Source organism: Toxoplasma gondii, chromosome X (genome assembly GCF_000006565.2).
Source record: "Toxoplasma gondii ME49 chromosome X, whole genome shotgun sequence".
NCBI classification, from domain to species: domain Eukaryota; phylum Apicomplexa; class Conoidasida; order Eucoccidiorida; family Sarcocystidae; genus Toxoplasma; species Toxoplasma gondii.
This window is the reverse complement of record NC_031478.1, coordinates 7,338,859-7,357,700: the sequence shown is the minus strand read 5'-3', so window position 1 is coordinate 7,357,700 and position 18,842 is coordinate 7,338,859. Positions and strand designations below refer to the sequence as shown.

At 53.4% G+C, this 18,842-nt stretch overlaps 4 protein-coding genes across 4 annotated transcripts; 1 reads left to right on the top strand and 3 right to left on the bottom strand.

Moving 5' to 3' along the window:
• Positions 1–400: 400 nt before the first annotated feature.
• Positions 401–11,083, bottom strand: TGME49_207040 (hypothetical protein; the record flags this gene model as incomplete). The annotated part of the gene is made up of 11 exons (XM_002371948.2): positions 401–2,540; positions 2,849–3,132; positions 4,381–4,460; positions 4,794–4,865; positions 5,328–5,379; positions 5,843–5,926; positions 6,628–6,693; positions 7,471–7,607; positions 7,993–8,042; positions 8,455–8,568; positions 9,418–11,083. The coding sequence occupies 11 exons, from the start codon at positions 11,081–11,083 to the stop codon at positions 1,582–1,584; spliced, it is 3,564 nt and encodes a 1,187-aa protein (XP_002371989.2). The 3' UTR covers positions 401–1,581.
• A 233-nt stretch (positions 11,084–11,316) lies between these two features.
• Positions 11,317–12,022, bottom strand: TGME49_207030 (hypothetical protein; the record flags this gene model as incomplete). Its single annotated transcript, XM_002371947.2, has 1 exon — positions 11,317–12,022. The coding sequence occupies one exon, from the start codon at positions 12,020–12,022 to the stop codon at positions 11,567–11,569; it is 456 nt and encodes a 151-aa protein (XP_002371988.1). The 3' UTR covers positions 11,317–11,566.
• Positions 12,023–12,851: 829 nt separating this feature from the next.
• TGME49_207020 (hypothetical protein) lies at positions 12,852–15,053 on the top strand (the record flags this gene model as incomplete). Its single annotated transcript, XM_002371946.1, has 5 exons — positions 12,852–12,949; positions 13,604–13,681; positions 14,125–14,178; positions 14,373–14,437; positions 14,923–15,053. 5 exons carry the CDS (start codon positions 12,852–12,854, stop codon positions 15,051–15,053), a joined length of 426 nt encoding a protein of 141 aa, XP_002371987.1.
• Positions 15,054–16,584: 1,531 nt separating this feature from the next.
• TGME49_207015 (hypothetical protein) lies at positions 16,585–18,818 on the bottom strand (the record flags this gene model as incomplete). Its single annotated transcript, XM_018779378.1, has 2 exons — positions 16,585–17,081; positions 17,591–18,818. The coding sequence occupies 2 exons, from the start codon at positions 18,816–18,818 to the stop codon at positions 16,585–16,587; spliced, it is 1,725 nt and encodes a 574-aa protein (XP_018635674.1).
• Positions 18,819–18,842: the final 24 nt, after the last annotated feature.

Below are 18,842 nucleotides of genomic sequence, written 5' to 3'. Positions count from 1 at the left end.
GTGCCAGGCATTTGTGGGGGCGAGATGCTGCTTCAGAGGCTTCTTCGAACGACCTGAGGACAGTCTCCTCTCTCAGCACAGACTTCTGCAGACGCGAGCGAGGTGCGGCACCCCGCGACGCCCGCCTCGACGTTTGTACGTAGGTTTTTTCGCAGGCGATTCAACTCTCCATGCTGAGCTCTGTCTGTGCGGAGAGGGAACCTGAGGGTTGTTTCGCACACACAGGGTGTAGGTTCGCCCCTGCCGCTGCTGGTAAACAGGCAAAGGACGAAGGGATGGCGAGTGGTAAGGCACCACGATGGAGTCGCGCAGCAAACGAGCCAAGCAGACACAGACACTGAGAGAGACACACAACAGACGCGAAGGCGGATCGAGAGCGACGAACGCGCATGAAAACAGGGGCGACTGGGCGTTGCGAGACGGAGTTTGGAGTGAGTCAGCGAGATCGGGAGGACGGAGAGTGGGGTGGACAGCGCGAAAAAGTGCAGAGGAACGAGCAGTCGAGTGAGAGGAATACGAGAGAGGCAGGGTGAACCTGAGGTTCACCGTGTGTGGATGGGGTTGACAGTCGTGAGAGGCCGCGTTCAGCATGTTCTGTCATCTCATTCTTCTGTCTGTGGGGGAATTCGGTTCGTCTGGCAGCAGGACGAGGCCAGGGTAGGCCACCGGTCGTGTCGTCGTCTCTGCCGGACGGGTGTGAATTAGAATTTTCGCCTTCTTCGCGTGGCCAACTTCTCTTACGCAAACTCCGACGCACATTCCTTTCGGTAGACAAAAATGAAAACGATTCGCTCCGAATGCACTCTCTGCCTAGCTACACTCGCGCAACTCGGGGGATCTGAGACCTTTTCTAAAGAGGTCCTCGCTCGACTCCGCACCGCGCCCTCATTCACATGCACTCCAAAATCCACCACAGAGCACGTGACAGATCCTCAAATCAAGAACGAACATCTCTAGCGATACGGCGCGGCCTTGTCGAGTCGTCGCCGATCTCTGCGATGACCCCGAAGTCGAGCTGGCTTTTTGTGTCTCGGTGAGTTGCGATCTGGCCTGCGCGGCGAAGGCCAGAACAGACCCTACGAAAGTGAATCACCGAAGTTTCGACGGCGACGCTGGCATGCGTGGACGCTCACGGGTGCAGCCACGCGAAACAGTCACTTCCACAACAAGCACAAGTCAATTGCTCTTCCACGTTTTTAAGCCTCTGCCGCTCCACTCGCGGCGCTCCGTGAAACTTGCTGGCTCGACATGAATCTTAGCAAAAGCGAGAAAAAAAAACAGTCGGGGATCATCCCTCCACTCAAACGACCACAGCAGTGGGAGAGGTGAAGCTCGGGAGGCGCTTCGTGGGTTCCCGACTTGGTGCCAGCCGTGCTCCCTGGCAAGCCATGTTTCTGGACTTTATTTTTCTGTTGTTGCCTCTCGCTCTGCGTTCGCGTCTTCTTCCAGAAGCTCGTAGCCTTCTATTTCTGTCCATGAGCGTTTATCTGGTTGCGACCCTTCTCTGTTCACACACAGAGAAAGTTGCGAAGCCGTGTCTTCGGCGCCTCGAAGACACAAACAGAGGCGAGAGACAGGTCTCTACTGAGGTCCTCCACGACTCTCTTTTCTCCCTGGTTGAGGTTGCTTCTCCGCTTCTCGGCCCTCTCGCCACAAAGACGCGGACCGCGCGTCGACAGGCAGAAGGCGAGAGAGCGCCGCCGTCAGTCTCTTGGTCGCTTCAACCTCTTCGCGAGGCAGCGGCGCTGCTAACGAATGCAACTGCGTCGACGCGTTCGTGTTCTCCTTCGCCTCGTCCACTCCCGTCGTGCTTCCTGTGTGCACACCGTCTGCTTTGTGCTCCACGCATTCCTCCGCTTCCTTCTCCATGTCTTTCTCCAGATCCTGCTCTTGTCTTCTGTATCTCCTTATCTGTCCAGCTAAGTCGGCGAGGGAGAACCTCTCGCAGTCTTTTCCCTGGGCGTTGGTCTCCGCTTCTCGCCGTGAGTCGCTCGCATCGCCGCCCTCCGGGGATGTCTCTTCAGCCGGTTCGTTTCCAGGAAGATGCCCCTGAGTTGCTTCGTCTGCTGCGACGGGGAGTAGGGGAAGAAAGGAAGTCGTCGTCTCTCCAAATGCCGTCTCTGGCTCCCAGGCTTCCTTCTCCTCTGCATTCGCGAGCTTCGGAGCACGCGAGTCACACTGGCCAAGCAATGACGACGGAGAGCGAGATTCCGCCGCCAAATGCGACGGTGGCTCCTCCGCTGCTCCAGACTGCTTCTCGGAAGAAGAGGAAGATGGCGGCAGGACAAAGGAAGATGGCGCAGCAGGAGAAGGGGAAGATGAAGAAGGAGAAGGGGAAGATGAAGAAGGAGAAGGAGAGGAAGTAGGAAAAGAAGAAGAGGAGGGGGATGAAGACTGAGAAGACGCACTTAAAGGAGTAGAGGACGTGGAGGAGGAGGAGGGTGAATCGGATGCAAGAGCATTTGTTGAGAACTGTCGAGGTGAGAGCTGTTCATCTTCTTTCTCAAGGAGGGCGAGGAGACGTGACAAGCTCTCTCTGTCTGAAGGAAAGACAAAGTACGAAACGAAGGAGAAGAGAGTTCAGTGAAGAAGAAAGCAGGACAGTCATGCGCCAGGCACAGTCGGCAGCCGCTGGCGTTTAAGACCCTGAAGGTTATCCGAACCGTTAGTCCTTCGCCGTCTTGCTGATGAGAGAAAAGGCTTCGGAAACCGTCCTTTCTTTCTGGACTTGTCTCCGATGTCCCCCGTGCACACACCCCCAGACACTCTGCGTTTCCAGGTACACCGGAGGAGGACAAACGAGAGATCGCAACGAAGGAAGACGAAAGACGGTACGCGTGAACCTCACCAACGGTGACCGTTTCTTTCGTGTCTTCGTCTGAGGAGCAAAGCGCAGTTTCCAGTCTCTGTCGCAGCTCCTCGCGCGCCTCGAGTCTCTCCTTCTTCGGATCCTTGTTCTCTCTGTGCGTCTCTCTCTTCTTCGTCTCCTCTCGCTCCTCCGTCACGCGCGGCTCTGTGTTTTCTTCTCGGGGAGATGCCGCCGACGAAGAGCGACCTTCTTTCTCAGGGAGCCCGGAGGACGAGGTCGACGCTTCTGCATGCAGCTCAGAGGCCTTTGAGCCGCCGCCGAGCCTGAGAGACAAGCAAAAGGGCAGGAGCTCCAGCTCAAGTTGAGAGACAAGCAAAAGGGCAGGAGCTCCAGCGAGTTGCGGGCCAACGAAACCGCACAGCCAAGAGGCAGTTGAACGCGCCGGGAAGAATCCGCCGCGTCGACTCCGTGCAGACGAACACTCGGAAAGAGACAACGAATGGGAGCATCGTGGTGGAAGTACACAGCTGGTGTACAGATGGAGGTCAGATACACGCTGGACGCCACTGCATTTGACGCGCTTGACAGGGGGACGCCTCCGGTGTTGTGAATCACTGGTTTAGAGCAACTCCCTCGTTTCCTCGAGACGGTGTTGGCGTCGCCCAAGGATCACCACCAAAGCAGAGAGGCGCTCTCGAGCAACCGAACTGTGTCGCGGCTGCGAACGCCTCACGTTACGCAGACAGAAGCAGCGAAGGATAGAGACGCATGCAGAGAGGAAGTGAAGGAGGGGAAGCAGGGGAAAGAAGAACAAGTGCGAGAAGGAACGCAGAAAAAAGAGGGGGAAGGTGGAGAGAGCAGCAGGACGTGAACGCGCAGGAAACGAACGAGAACAAGACGCAGCGATGCGAAACACAGACCAGACACATGCTCGCGACGCGGGCGCTTCAATGCTCTCGACTCCCATTGGTCTCACTGAAAACGGCTCTTACCAAGACCCTTAGAATGCACAACAAAGATCCATGACTTCACTTGTTTAAATGTAAATACGACATTTACAGAGAGGGACAGAGGCCGTCTTCAGCAGGCTGCGCCGGCACGAGATATCGCATGCACAATATTTCACCTCCCCCTCCCCCCCCCCAAGTGAAAGAGAATTCGAAAAGGAAACATGAAGCCCTCATAGATAGAGATATCGACGATATACAGGAGGACTAAGATTCCAGACACAAACAACAGGCATTTTCCTCAAGTCATGCACAAAAGGATATAGATACATATACATAGATGCATATATATATATATATACATATATATATATATATATATATAAATATATAAATATATATATATATATGTATTCACAAGTGGGTATGTCGACACAGGCGTACAGAGAGGAGGGACTGTCCTGGATGTAGAACTCTGAAGTCGCAGGCAGCGGAGTCACATTCCGGCACCGCGGTGCAGCACTGTGTGTGTGTGTGTATTCGAGTTGAGGTCTACCACTGTGAACAGGTGCGAGCCTCGAATACAACGGTTCAAGCTGTGAACAAAGGCATGGTGGCGTTTACCATCTCGGCTGCATGAATCCCTTGAGAACCTGCCAGAGGAAGTCGGAGACAAACTTTCGAAGCGTCGAGTCTGCGAGAACCTGAGGCGACAAAGAAAGACAAAGTCCTTGACGATTTCAGCTTCTGTTCCCGTTCAGTTCGAGAATTTGCGTTGCCTTTTGCACGGGTCGGTTCTGTCCAAACCCCATGGAGGCTTCGCCCAGAAAGTCACGAGTTCGGGGAGCTTCCGCGTCGCACTGCACACGCAGTTCAATAGCAGCAGAGAAGGTGAGAGACGTGGAGCACAGGGAGGGCGTTTTTACGGAAGTCGATTTGATTATCCGCGTCGTAGAGCCTTGGAGACACATGACGCTTCACAGATGCGAACTGGACCTTTATCGTCTGTTTGTTGGCGTTCCAAACGTCCTCCTCACGTGCAGAAGCAAGTCGCGAGTTGCGTCGGCAGTGGCCTGGTCGTTCACGACGCGGGTGCTGCACCACTGCGCCTGGAGGAGGGGGACGGCAACGAAGAGAGAAAAGCGAGCCAGAAACATGAAGAAGAGACGCGAAAAACACAGAGACATTTGGGCATCGCCAGCCACAGACAAATGTGTGCATTCGAGCGTGGAAATCAATCGGTTCTCTACAAACAGCTATGTAAGTAGGAGACTTCTGTGCGTTTGGACTCGAAAGCAGAACTGTGCTAGTCATGCGAAAGAGGTTTCCACGCGCGCGCAGCGCATGTGTATATCGGCTCTGCTTTGCCGAGTGACGCGCAGGGGACGGGTCACCGTGAGAAGCTCAGCAGGAGAGAAGAAAGAGTTAAAAGGATGGCGAGACAGAGAAGACAGGCGACCAGGAAGCACAGGGAGGGAGAAACGTCAGCCAAGCCAGTTTTGGGGAAGGAACACAACAGGAAAAAGGGAGGGTAGAGAACAAGGAGACCGGAAAGGAACGAGGCAACGTACCAGTTCGCCAGCCTGTGCTCGAACGCTGGGGTCACTCAGAATCGCATTGTTCCTAAGCAAAGAACGATGACATGGAAAACCAAGCGGCGCGTTTCACGGACGAAAGAGTTTTCTCCATTTCTTGATCTTGATACGTCCAGACCCGAGCAGGAAGCCGCTGATCGCATGAGTCATTCAACGTCCACCTTGTCTCCAAAAACGAGCCTCATGCCCTTTCAAACGCTCACCCTCTCTCTGTGTCTTAATTCTCCAGAAACTTCGTTGTCATTTTTGCTCTGACCTGTTCCTCTCCTTCTGTCTCCGTTTCCTAATTTCCCCCCCCCCCTCACAACTTGGGGGGTGTCTGTCGCCGGCTCTGCATGAACATTTTCCCCCTCCCAGTCAGGAAAGAAGTCTTTTTTTTCTCTTGCTTTGCAATTGCTGTGAGGCGCTGCGGTTGCCCTTCTCCGTCCCTTCCGCTGCCTCTCACCGTGTTCTTCGTTGGCACCTCTCCTGAATTTATCTGAGAAACTTACACGAAAGTCTGAGCAGCTTGCTGAACATCTGGACGCTGCAGGAGCTCCTGGAACCACCAGGCGGCTGTGTCTTTCGCCACGGGTCTGACAAAGACGAGAGGAAGAAACGAGAACACAAACCGCGCGTAGAAAAAAGGGAACGAAGCGATCCTAGGGAGAAGATAAAACGGTGCGGAGCAGGCAAGGGAGGACAAGACAGAAGTGGAATGCCTCCTTGCAACGAGAACGAAGACGCAAAAAGAGAGTCAGACGCCTTCCCGAGCGACAGCATGCTTCAGGCAGGGAGGACAACCACAAACGAGACGAGAGAGACGACGAAAACTGGCAAGCGAGAAACAAGAGAGAGAGAATCAGACAGAAGTCAAGGGAAACGTAGGCGAGGGACGGACAGGGTGAGTAAGACAGAGGATAGGGGGGAGACGACGACAGCCTAGAAGAGGGAGAACGAGTGAGAAAATGAGAGCGAGACGAAGAGAGAGAAGAAAAGACGATGCGGAGGCAGAGAGATGGATGGAATGGAGAGGGCAGGAGAGCGGCGGAGCTCGAAGAATGGAAGCATCAGGAGAGAAAGAGCACAACGCAAGCAATTTCAGGAGGAAAAAGGAATGTTGACATCAGAACGCAGACCTAGGATAGAAGACCAAGAGGAGACAGACAGATGGACACAACACAGCAGAACGAGAGAAAGAGCGAGGTAGAACTAAGCACCAGCGACTCCGAGAGAATCGAAGAGGACGGAGGGGAGAATGCATGTTTTAGAAAAGACAAGAAACGGAAACACCTACAAGGTGATGGCATAGCTGAGGAGTTCGGCGACCTGCTGCTGGACTGCGGCGTTCTGACAAAGATACCTACAGAACAGGTCAACGCATGCGAGCACAAGTTGGCCAAGTCTTTCTCCGATGAGGAAAAAGGCGTCGACTCAAGAACAAAGTCGGGAAGCGTGTGAGTCTCTCGCCAGCGCTCTCATTGCGTCTTTTCCCTCTCGCACAGATCTGGAAACTGTCCTCCGTTCCTCATCACGTCCAACAGGGCTATACGTACGCATAGACTCGCAAGTATCCATCAACTATCTCTCTTTATCTATCTATCCACAAATATATTCATATCTATATATCAATATATATATATATATATATATGTATGTATATATACATGCACAGAAGATGAGTATGTGCACATGTATATGTTTATACTTGTTGTTTTTTGCGTTGCATCTCTCACAGACCATGTGCTTCGTTCCGCGATTCGAGTGAGGAACCAGAAAAAAGTGAAGCTTGACTCCCCCTCACGCCTTATGAAACGGAAAACGTTCTTTCTGCGGACTTGCATCTCGCTCCACTCGTGGCTGTCTTCAGCCGGCGGGTGAGCGCGCTCGCCTTCGCGCATGCATCTTCGAAAAAAAAAGAAGTCGCATGCACGTACAGAACTGTTTGTGGCCTCAGGTCGGCTTCTCTTCTAATTGAGATGTTCACAACGCAGAGGAATTCTGTACCCGGGAGTCTCAACTAGTCTTGCAGAAGGGATTCTGCGTGTATCCAAAGCTAGACAGTGTATCAACAGGTCACAAGACGTTCGAACGGACAGCATTTAACCGCTTTCTGGAGAAAAGAAAGAACTTTTCGTACCGAACCAAGTCATCCAACAGGCGCTTGACGGCACCTTGAACTTCCTCTCCGTTCAGTGCTCGAACGGCAAGAGCGGCAACTTCGCGGTCACTCGCACTGAGGAGCTCCTGCACCCAGCGCTGAGCTCCAGCCTGCAGCTGCGGAGGAAGCGGGAGAAGAAAGAAACAAAGTCAAATCAGCACTGAAATGAAGCCTGTCAACGGAGAAATGGGTCCCAAGGAAATCGGCTAACCGCTGCGAACGCAGAAGTGCGACGACTCTTAGACATTGGGTGCGCATGTGCAGCGGCCACAAACCACAGAGAGAGAGCAGGCGACAGAGAGGAGGAAAAGAGAAAATCAATCAGAGAAAATGAGCTAGAGAGAGAGGGGAGAAACTGAAGAAGAGAGAACGGAGTGGGTCCAGCCTCGCTGCCGAGGCAAGAAGGGGAGAAAAGGCTGACGGGACAGTCTCTCGCGAGTGGAACAGGACGCGAACGAAAAGAAACAGAACGTAAACGAAAAGAAGAAATGTCGAGCGTACCCGATGATCCTGAAGCAGGTCGTCGATCAGCTGCTTGGAGAACTCCCGCGCTGTCAGCGAGCGGAGAGCCAGAAAAGAAAAACAGAGACGAACAGCGACATGGAGAGCACCAGGGGGAGACGAATCGAAAGGAACAATTGACGGGGAGAGAGAGGTGTGAAACGTCTGTTCTCTGTTTGGTCTGTCATCTTTACAGCTCCTGTGCTACTTCTTATTTTGCCTTTTGCAACAGGTGGACTGGGCACCAGATTCCATTAGAAAAGGAAAACCGAGCGAGGGAGTGGCGACCTTGATTAAGCCGGGACTCAGCGCGAAGACGAAGGCCTCCAGAAACGCGACGGAGGAGAGAGACAGGAAGCGATGGAGAGGCCGCAAACGCCAAAGACAACGACCGCACGAAACGCGCGAAAAGGAAAGGCGAGAAACGAGCGGAGACACGATTTGTGGACCTTTTCGATTTACCTGTGAACTGGAGTTCTTGAGATTGCATGCCCTCGTGAAGCACCGCGGCGCCTTCAAGGCCCAGACGGCGACGCACATCTTCCCAGTTGTACGCAACCCAGCAGAATCCGCATGCTGGAAAGGCAAACACCGAATCGAGAAAGGAAAACGAGCAATCGAGAGAAGGGAGTTCCAGAGAGAAAGAAGAGAGAAGATGGCACATGTCACGCTGGCGATCACGCGAAGAAAGGACGGCGCGCAACGAAGAAAAGAGAGAGAGAATAGGGAGAAACGAGAGGCTGAGAACAAGCGTCACAGCGAGACACCCGCTTCAGATCTTTCTCGCCGATCCACAGCTGCACTGTCTCCTCCCTTGCCAGCGAAGAAGGCGGAGCGAACATTGCCTCAGGGACGCATACGCACTTAGGGATACTCAGGTCGGCTCACACAACTCTCCAGAGAGGCCGAGGAAGCACAGACCTCTTGAACAGAGGAAAGAAAGACGCGAGTGTGAACTCAACTACACCGGAGGAAAAGCGACAGACGAACTGGCAGTGGAGGGAGACGTTGTCAGATGCCCTCAACGACACAAGGAGCTCTGTCCAACGGTCCGTCTAACTTGAAACTCGATACGTGCAGATTCCTCAGATCAATCTTCAGGAAAAGATCCCCGTCCGTAGACAGAGAAGCCTGGTTCGTTCTTCTCAGGTGTGAAGAAGTCCTTTGCCAGTGAACTTCTAGAGCGCTCCCCACATAGACAAATTCGCAGCGCTGACACAGATCGACGAGCCGTCGCACGCTGAGACGTCCACCCAGACAGGGAGAGACGTTCGCGCGAAAACAACTCATGCACTATTTTGCGCATCTTCATACGCGCAGAGAGGAACCGAGAGAGGCAGAGGACGGAGAGAGAGCAACGAGACAGGGGAACGAGTTTCTCTAAAGAGAGACAAAGGAATCGCCGGAGGTCTCGCAGTGTCGCACCTGAGAGGACAAGCGCCATTCGCACGCGGCGACTTTGAGAGAGAATTCGGTTTTTGAGGAGAGCAAGATCTTCATAGAGTGCAGCGAAGGAGAGAAGCAGGGGATAGTGAAGTTGCTGGTGAGACGGTGCCTTTCCTCTCGTCCGTCTCTGGCGTCTCCCCATAGTGTCTCTTCGCTCTCTCCGGACCTCGCTCGCTCCTTCGACTTCGCTCCGCCGAAAAGTCTGCTCAGAGCTGCGATGAGCATCTCTCTTCCCTGCGCATCCTCGCCTTTCCGTCTCCTCTCTTCTCGTTTCTTTCCTCCCTATGCTTTCACTCCTTGTTTCCCCTCTTGTTTCTCCTCTTTCTCTCTCCTGTTTGCTTCCCTCTTGTCTCCGTGTCTCCGGTCTCCTTGCCTCCTCAAAGAGTCGGCTGGAAACGCTGTGGAGTGCGTCGGGGACGAACGCGAAGGGCGCCAAGGCCGAGGTGAGGTGCTCGCGCCTGCGCTGGCGCCTCCTGCGAAGTTTCTCCTGCAAGTTGTCTCCTTGAAGAAGACCCGATACTCGCAAAAACTCCACAGATGCGGGAGCTTCTTCCGCGTCTCTCGCTCGCGCCGCCGCCGCAACGACTGGGGAGTCTTGACGCTTGCTTGCCCTGTCGCCAGGCGACGAAGAAGAAGACAGGGAGGAAGAAGGACAGGGTGAGGGAGAAGACGGTGAGGGAGAAGACGGTGAGGGAGAAGACGGTGAGGGAGAGGACGGTGAAGGAGGCGGAGAAGGCGGCTCCTGTCTCAGGAAGGAGAAGATCGAACGACTGGAGACAGAGTGGAGGCAGGAGAAAACATTCAACTGCCTCTCCTTTCTACAATACCATATTTGGAAGCTCGCAGACGGACGAGTGAACGAAAAAGAAGACAAAGGAGAGGAGGAGAAGGGGGCAAAGCGATTGTTGGAGGTCGGAGAAGGCCCCGTAGGTACGCGAAGAGCAGTTGCAGCAGAAGAGAACGACGAAACTGAGGAGGCAACGCATTTGAGGTCAGGACCACGAGCATAAGTGCGAGGAGCAAAGAAGTCGAGACGCAGAAAACGAAAGACTTGACGGGTGGCGCAGAGAGGAGAAGACGAACTCGAGATAGACGTTCCGTCATCGGTCGGTTTCTTCAGCTGCTCAGCTTCGACGTTCGCGAAAGGAGAGGACGATCCAGATGACGCAGCAAGTGGAGAGGACAACGAACGAGCAACAGATGCGCTCGACAGAGGACAGGAGTGCCAGAGAGGAGAGGATGGCGAGAAACAGCAAAGCGGCGTCGTGAGGTCTCTGTTCCCTTGCGTCGGAGAGAGCAAGAAGTCTCGAAATACCGCCCGTCTCGTCACTCTCGGAGGAAGCGAGGCGAACGACGAGAACGAAGCAGTTTTTCCACGAGACAGAGAAGGCGACAGAGGAGAATAAGGAAACAAATAGGAGTTGAGAGAAGGACGCAGCTGAGGAGCGAAGCAGCGGTTGTGAGGGAGACGGACCGGCTGCGTTCTCTGCGTCTGAGGAAAGAAGAGGCGCAAGCAAACGCGCTTATTTCTCACTTCGCGCGAATCCCTTAGTCCGGAGTTACTTCTCAGAGGCGCTGCGATCGCCGCCTCTCCCCGTGGCGGCTGTGGCCGAGATCGCCAGAGAGCACACTGTGAGAGCGTCATCGCGGCCTTTCCCTGGAAATGCAAACGACACCCTGGAAGAAAAAGGTCTGAAAACAGTTTCCACGCGGCATCACGAGCAGGCTTTTCTCTCGAGAGGGACAGGACGTCCAAGAAAGAGGAGGAAACGCGAGTCGTTCGATGTTCTTGGTCGTTTCAGGTATTCTGCAGAACTGGAGAGAGACGCCGTCGGAAGATCCAAACTGGAGCCGCGGCGAGAAGACGCCGGACAGCTCGGTCGCTGCTTTTGTCTTCGCTCCTCGTCGTTCTTGCGCAGGAAATTCGAAGAGGTCACCGGTTCGGAATCCCCGTCGACGCCTTTCTCCTCACCCGTTCACGACGCGAGAGTCTCTGTGGTGGCTGGACAGAGGTTCTGCTCTCTGCATGTGAGCGCGAAGCACTGCGAGTTTTGACAACAACCTGGCGATACGAAAAGAGTGGGGAGATAGCGGTTGGAAAGGAAAAAGGCAGCGAGAGGCGAAAACGTTACAGGAGACGAACTGATGAATTTCGCCTCTTCGCTCGACAAAGCGCGAACCCGCAGTGCCGCGTGTGTTGCCGCCACATCGTCGCTCTACGCCAATGGGGAGGCGAGAGAAAGGAAAAACAAGTTTTTTGAAAACTCGAGGGTCTCTCTGGAGTGTGTCGCATCTCTTCCGCCCTTGAAAAATTCCGATTTGCCTTCCGGAAGCTCAGGAAGCATGCAAACAGACGCGAGGTGTGCAGATGCAGCGCAGAGTCAAGGCGCCTCACGCCCTGTCTCCGTGGCTGCGGGTGCCTTTCTTTTTTCGAGTTTTTACCAGTTTTCTGCTCGCAGAGACAGCGGCTTTCGAAATCTGCAGTTTTTCCGCAGTTTTGGCCGCGTTTTTTTTTGCGGGACAGACCCTCGGGACGCCTTCTGCTGTCGCGCTGGGTGTCGAGAGACAAACGGTAGGCCAGCATCGAAAACTGGACCACACGCAAACTTGGTGCCGCTCGATTTGTCCGCGTTTACGGTTTTTAGGGTCTACGCTCTTTTTTCGAGATGCAAGAGGAACACTCCGATTTTTCTGCGAAAAAAGGAAACCCAGTTTTCTTCCTCAGCTTTCGTCTTGCTTTATTCTCCCCTCTCCCTGGGACTCTGTTGTTGGCTTCGCGTTTTTCGCTGCTCTCTGTTGTTTCGTTTGTCTCCTGCTCTCTCCCTTTTTTCTACGCGTCGTTTCGTCGCCGCCTGCGGAGAGAGATCTCTCTCCCTTGTGTCGCGTCTTGTCGTCCTCGTTTCCTCTCTGTCCCGTGAGTTGCGGCGTTTACTGAACAAAAAGGACCTCTCCCTTCATCCCGTTGCCTCCAAGTCGTCTTCGCTTTCCACTGCAGGATTTTCTCGAGTTCGTTTCGCATTCGTGTCTGCTTTTTCTCGTCCAGTTAGACGCTTGCGAGACTGTTTATCTAGTAACTAGGTCTCCAAATACTATGTGTGCATATGTCTGTTTTTGCCTGATGTTATCCGTGCAAGTAAACATGAAAATTGCGCCATGTGTCTCTCTGTCCACGCAACGCCCTAGGAGCCTCGACAGCCAGCCGTAATACCCGCTCACCCATTAAGGATCTGTATGGATATATGCGGCCAACGAAGAAAGAATTTCTCTTTACGCGTTGCCTCACAGTGCGTAACGACGCAACCCCGTTGAGCGAGAGAATTTCCTTGTCCGCGCCGAGAGGCAAGGCGCACGGTCCCTCCTGTGTCTGTTGTGTCCGCGGGATCGAAAACGAAGACTAGCGACGGAGAGCGAGAATGAGGAACGCGATCTTTCCTCGCATCGACTTTCTTCGCTACCTGAAGAAAATCCACGTCAGCTACTGCCCCACGCGCCCAAAAACAGAAATCGCCAAGTAGGCCTGAGCAAAGAGAAAACGACGGACCGCGGGTGGAGACGGCAGGCAGGCGCTACGAAGGCGACAGGCAAATTCGGGGAGAGAGGAGAGGGACGAGGGAGAGAGAGAGAGAAGAGAGGGACGAGGGAGGAAAGCACAGATTAGGAGAAGGGGACAAAGCATACGAGAAATGCAGGGAGAAGAAGGCAGAGGGCATCGGACGAAGTCGAGCTGAGTGGAAGGAAGGAAAAAAGAGAAAAAACGTAGTGAGGCCGAAGACGGCTGGATCACGAGGCTTCAATTAGCATGGGCAGAAGCAGCGTGAGGACAGGAAAAAAAACAGTGCAAGTCTGTAGGATGCATTTTCCAGGTGTGTGGTGTCTCATCTGCTTGGCTGCACTTCGTAACCAGTTTGTTTTCCTTTCTCTGCGTCTCGAGGGAACGTCGCCAGTGCGAACACGATTATCGAATATAACGACATGTTCCTGCATGTAATGGTACACACTGTACACGGAGGACGCCTTAACTCCCGCCCTGAACAGTCAAGCAGGCAGAGACTGTATCCTGGTGTGAGGCTTCAAGCAGCGGCGTCTTGCAGTGTTCGTCTGGAAGAGACGGCTCGCGGGAGGATCCGTGTAGGCGCCGGTTTGTGATCGTCTTGTCTCTTTTCAGGCAGCTCATTATGCGGGTGACGTCCGAATCCGTCAAAAAGAAATTTCCTCATCTCCAGGCTTCCTGGGAAATGCTGGCGTAAGTCCCCCGTCTCTCCTCTCTATTGGCGGTCGAGCCGTACGTCACGTTGAGGGCAAATGCGAGTGTGTGAAGCTGCTTGTTTTCGAGTCGACAGATCGACTTTCCGTCCGGAGGAGACGCGAGCCGGCGCTTGGAGAGACTTCTTTGTCCTTTTTCTGTCGAGTTTACGTCTCACCTTCTCAGAAGAGAAAGACTGTTGAATGACCTCTCGGACCTCGAAAGCTGCTTGCCCTCTCCGTGAAACGGTCCGGAGTGTGTTTCACGGAAACATCTCCGCAGCAAAAGCCGCCACTGTCTTTTGGTCGGTCCCTCCGTGGAAGGGGCAGTCTCTCTCGGTCTAGGTCCAGGGAGTGGACACAGGTTGATCTCTTCTCTGATTTGCTCGATTCTTGTTTCCTCGCTTGGCTTCATCTGCTCTCCGTGGCTGTCTCGTTGCGCAGCTACGATGCCCCAGCGACGGTCGAAGTGGAGCTTCTGGATGGGCGGCGAGTTCGGTAAGTTCGGGGTCGCTGCTTGTGCTCTTTCTTCTTTGTCGTCTTCGCGCTGAGACGAAAACGCTGGTGGCACTTCGCCGTCTTTGACCGTGGGTGCATACGAGGGTTCACGTTGTTGTGCATCGAACGCAAAAGCGTTCGCGCTGCCCAGGGTGTCGTTGTGTGTGTGTTTTTTCTCTTGTGGACGCTCTCAGGAGGATCATCGATGGGTACAGTAAGGCCGAGAAAAAGAAAATCGTCGATGACTGGAGATTCACAGGTAGGTTCCTTCTCAGCGAGGCCTCTCTTGAGTGAGCGTCAACGCCGTGGAGGCGCTTCTTCGCTAATTCTCCATCGTTCTCGATGCACAGGGTTTCCCGACGAGTTCTGCGACACAGAAGACGCTCTCTGGCGAACGTGAAGCTGTGTGACTTCTTAGGTCAGAACCTGTCCTTCAGCTCTGCGTCTTGCGTTTCTTCACTTTTTCTGGAACCTCCCTGCTCTACCTGCTCTCTCTCTCTGTGGTCGGCGTTGTGCGCATCGCTCCGCGTTGTTCCCCGGTGCGCGCGTTCCTCTGGTCCTCCCGTCTCTGTTTGTGGCGCCCCCTGCTCCCTTGTCTGCATCTGTGCTCATTCGTGGCTAGCCTTGTGTTCATCGTGTTACCTATGCATCCACTAGGCCGCGTCGTGATGCCAAGGGTCAGATCCACGTGCTCTTTTCGTCTCCATTTTTCTTGTCTTTTGGTGTTTCATCTCCTTCTCGCAGCGAACATGGAGCCTTGGCCGGAGGTACTCGGTCCTCAGCCCCGAGGGGCGCGCAACAGCACATGTGGAAGAGGCGAGGCAGGAGCTGAGGCTTCTACGGGGAATGTGGAGTCTCCGAACGGTCCGAACTGAACTCTGCTTCTTCGATTCGCGCATTCAGCAGTTGTTTTCTCTTGTGGTATATTCACTCCCTCTCACTCTCGATTCCGACTCGCACTCTGCCTGCCTGAGGAGCCTCCCCTTCGGTTCCCTCTGGCGGCCCACCTGTACAGTTTTCTGCGTCTCTCTCTTTCTCTGTCTCTCTCGTTCTTTATTTTCTTATCTGCAGTACCACCTAGATATCGCCTTTTCGCAGCCACCGTCTATATCGGTGGTTCGGAAGTCGTTTCCCCAAGAGCTAACGCGAGCATCGGTGCGCTCTCTCTTTATCGGGGTGTGGGTAGACGGGAGACCAACTCTATAGCAAGCAAAAGACATAGCGCAGGATCTGGACCCTCGTCCCTTCTCTCGTCGAGTGCTGTTGATCGCTTGTTCATTCATCAGAAAACAGCGCATGTCCTTTTTTTTCGGGTGCCTGTCGGTAATGCCTCTAAACAGTTTCGTCCAGTCAAGGCTCTTCCTACGCTTTGTCACAGGAAGATTGTCAATCCTTTGCTTTCCGCTTGTTCGTGGTCCTTCTGGTCACGCTCTTCGAAAGGACACCGTGTCTTCTGTGTAAACCGATATATATACTATCACAGCACCTACGGTGTGGCGCTTCCCATCCCAGCAGCGCAGCACCACGCTTTGCCGACCTCTCCAGTTTCAGCTTTCAGAGTGATTCCACCACCAGTCAGATGAACTCGAAAACTCCCACGAGGAGCGTGTTGCTCAAGCATTGTGACTCCTCTAACACATTCAGTCCCAGGTGTGACGGCATCACACGGAGGGTGCCTGGCGGAATTCGGCCACTATAGTCTACCCTACTACGGGAGCGGTTCTATCATATTCCTACACCAGCGCTGCGAATTTCGAGAGCGGCATCCACTGGTGTCCTTCAAAATCAGCCAGATACCATTGGGATCCGACATGGAACCCATGCAGCAGTCAAAACAGTAGCAAGCCACGACTTGGGGTCCATTTTATGTAGATGAGTGATCTCTTCAAAAACGGCTCATCCGGACGGGCACTTCACACGCATCATGGACGAGTGACAGTTCTCAGCGCACAGCACAGTCGAGAATCCCCACAAACACGGACACCACTTGCTCACAGTAGTTGAACAGCATCACTGACGCACACTCTTTGTTTTCTCGTATGCGCAAGGACTTTACCTCGCGAACATGGCAAACACAACAACACGCTTGCCTCTCACATGCAAAAGCGCGGGTGGAGCAAGTCTGCAATCCCGCTCCTCTCAAACGGGAACACAGTCGCGGACACTGTGGCACCGCACATAAACTGTGGAAGCAACATTGATTCGAGACGTCATGCTCAGAGATGCCGGGCAAATGAACCGTTTTCACTGTGTCCTAGATCGAGAACCAGCCACGAATTCGAACAGCAACACACGCGCTTCAGACATCGGCAAATGTAAAGTCCCTCGTCGCTGCGCATCGATGCAAATACATGAATCTACGGACATATCCGCGGTGGAGCACTGACCAATGAAATTCACCTCCTCTCATGCAGAGATACTCATGACGAGAGCGGAGGAAATGAGGATGGCGCCGGCCATAACCAGCTTATTCGTTGAAAACGTTGCAGGACCGCTCGAGGCTCCCTGGTCCGGTTTGGGCACTCCCTTTACCTCAATGAGAGCTTTGCAAACTTTGTCACGAGTATTAATTTGTTCCTTCTTTACTGTGCCGTCCACACAGTAGTAGCACACGTGTACATCTTTTTCCGGAAACTCAGAGACAGAAAACGTGTAGGCAGGCAACACTTCTACAGGGTCCTGTGCAGCCACAGTTTCCACCTGCGAAGTGACGGATTTTCCCTCCAAAAGAGACGCATTCAGTCCCAGTCGAGTCAGAAACCTTTTTTTCGTGCATTCTCTTCCTTCGTAAGCCTTGTCAAAGTTAACGGGCAGCAGTCTCGAATCCTTCGGGCAGCGGAATGTGAACGACGTCGAACTCGTGTTCAGGGTCGCAGATAGTTCGGTGTTCAGTGTACACTCGTCTGAAAGGAAAAGGTACTCACAGGACAAATCAAATATCTTTTTCGTCGAATCTGTCAGATAAGTTTGCCCGACGAACTGACGCACGAGAAATACACACACACAGGTGGTTGTGCGCATCCAAAGTTGTGTTGACGAAGCATGGGACAAACTGGAACTCGTTGGAAAACTGAGTTCGTTGCAAATCAGAGAGAGGTGCTGACTCAAGACCAACTCAGGTGTAGATTGGCAACTTCTTCGTCAACCTGGTTCACTGTTCACTACCTAGAAATGCATCAAGGACCAAGCTGGGTGCTCTTGGAATGGAGACAAAACGCTCTCTTGAGGACAAATTGCCTAAAGCTGGCATCCCTGAATGCGTGGCTCAGACCACCGAATGTGCACACAGTTGCATTCCTGTCAAATCGTGTCGGAGATCTCTACAGGCTGACAAACAGTTCCTTGGAGGGCAGTCGTGCGTCCAAGGCTCGAAAAACTGTACACACTACAGACGAACTGTGGCGAGACTCACGTTCTTTCTCAGATGTCTCAGCAGCAGCTTTTGAACCGTACGCCGCGACTTGAAACGCACACCGTATTAAATCGTTTTGTAACTTTCCCGGCTTGGACGCGTCTGGCTCAACGCCTACAGCTTGGTTCCCTTCAGTTTTTTTCCTGCATTGGAAGTAGAGAGTTGATGATGTTGCGTCTTGTTGTTTCATAGTGAGTGTGTAGACCGTTGACAATTCTTGCTTCTCTTCTGAGCCTTCAGAGCTCCGTTCTTCGTCCGTCTGCGTTGCCGCAGCACTTTTCTCTATGCTGAATGCCGGCGCCAATGGTGCCTTATGCTCGCACAGAGAATCCCTACAGAACTGGATGGATCCGCTTGTGATAGCAGGAAACACCTCGTAGTCCTTTGGACATGCGAACTTGATTGGTGTGTCCTTGTCCTTCAGCTTCAAAGAAACCACCGACTGCTTTTTTTCAGTTGAGCACGTAGCGACATCCTGTCCCTTCCCGTCCGCTGCCATTCCACTTCCTGAGAAACAAAACAGGCCGATGACCACTGCAGCGCGAACTGCTGATCGAAGGGCCTTCACGCCACAAACAGCTCCAGAGACTCTGCCCGCCATTTTCGAAAATAACAAAATGGCTTTGCCTTTGTTTGCTTCCACTCTCGAGAATGAATTTACCGGAGAGGCTTCCAAGTCTGATAACGAGCCTCTAAATCGTCGCTGGTCACCGAAACAGACGACGAGAAATATAATCAAGAAAGAATTATCCCGAATAAAATCAAATGCTGGTCTCCGGTTGAAAAAGACCACCACAAGACACCTGGCAGAAGACAATGGGATCCAATTCACCAATAACTCGCGGCAATTCCAGACACGCCTCAGACGCAGAGGCGGAAATTCGGAGGAACCACCGGCTGAATTCGACATCGCACCCCCAGCCGGCACCCCGCGCAGGGTGTCCAGCGGCCACGTACGCGACAGACGCCATTGTGGGGGTCCGTGACCCATGAGGCAGTTGTCACGTTGAAGTGAGAGAACAGAGTTCGAGTGCGGCGAAAATTGTGACATGCAGAGGACCTCCCAAATCCGAGGCAAGGAGAGAGGAGAGATGAACATTCTACAGAAGGGCACACCGCTGAAGAGCAGGGGGTATGTCACGGCAGCTTGAGGGAACCCGGTTCTGGGACAGGAGCACCCGACGGTGACCCTTCGATGTCGGGGTAATGGTCCAAAATGAGAAGACATGGAAGCACAGTCATTTTGGAAAAT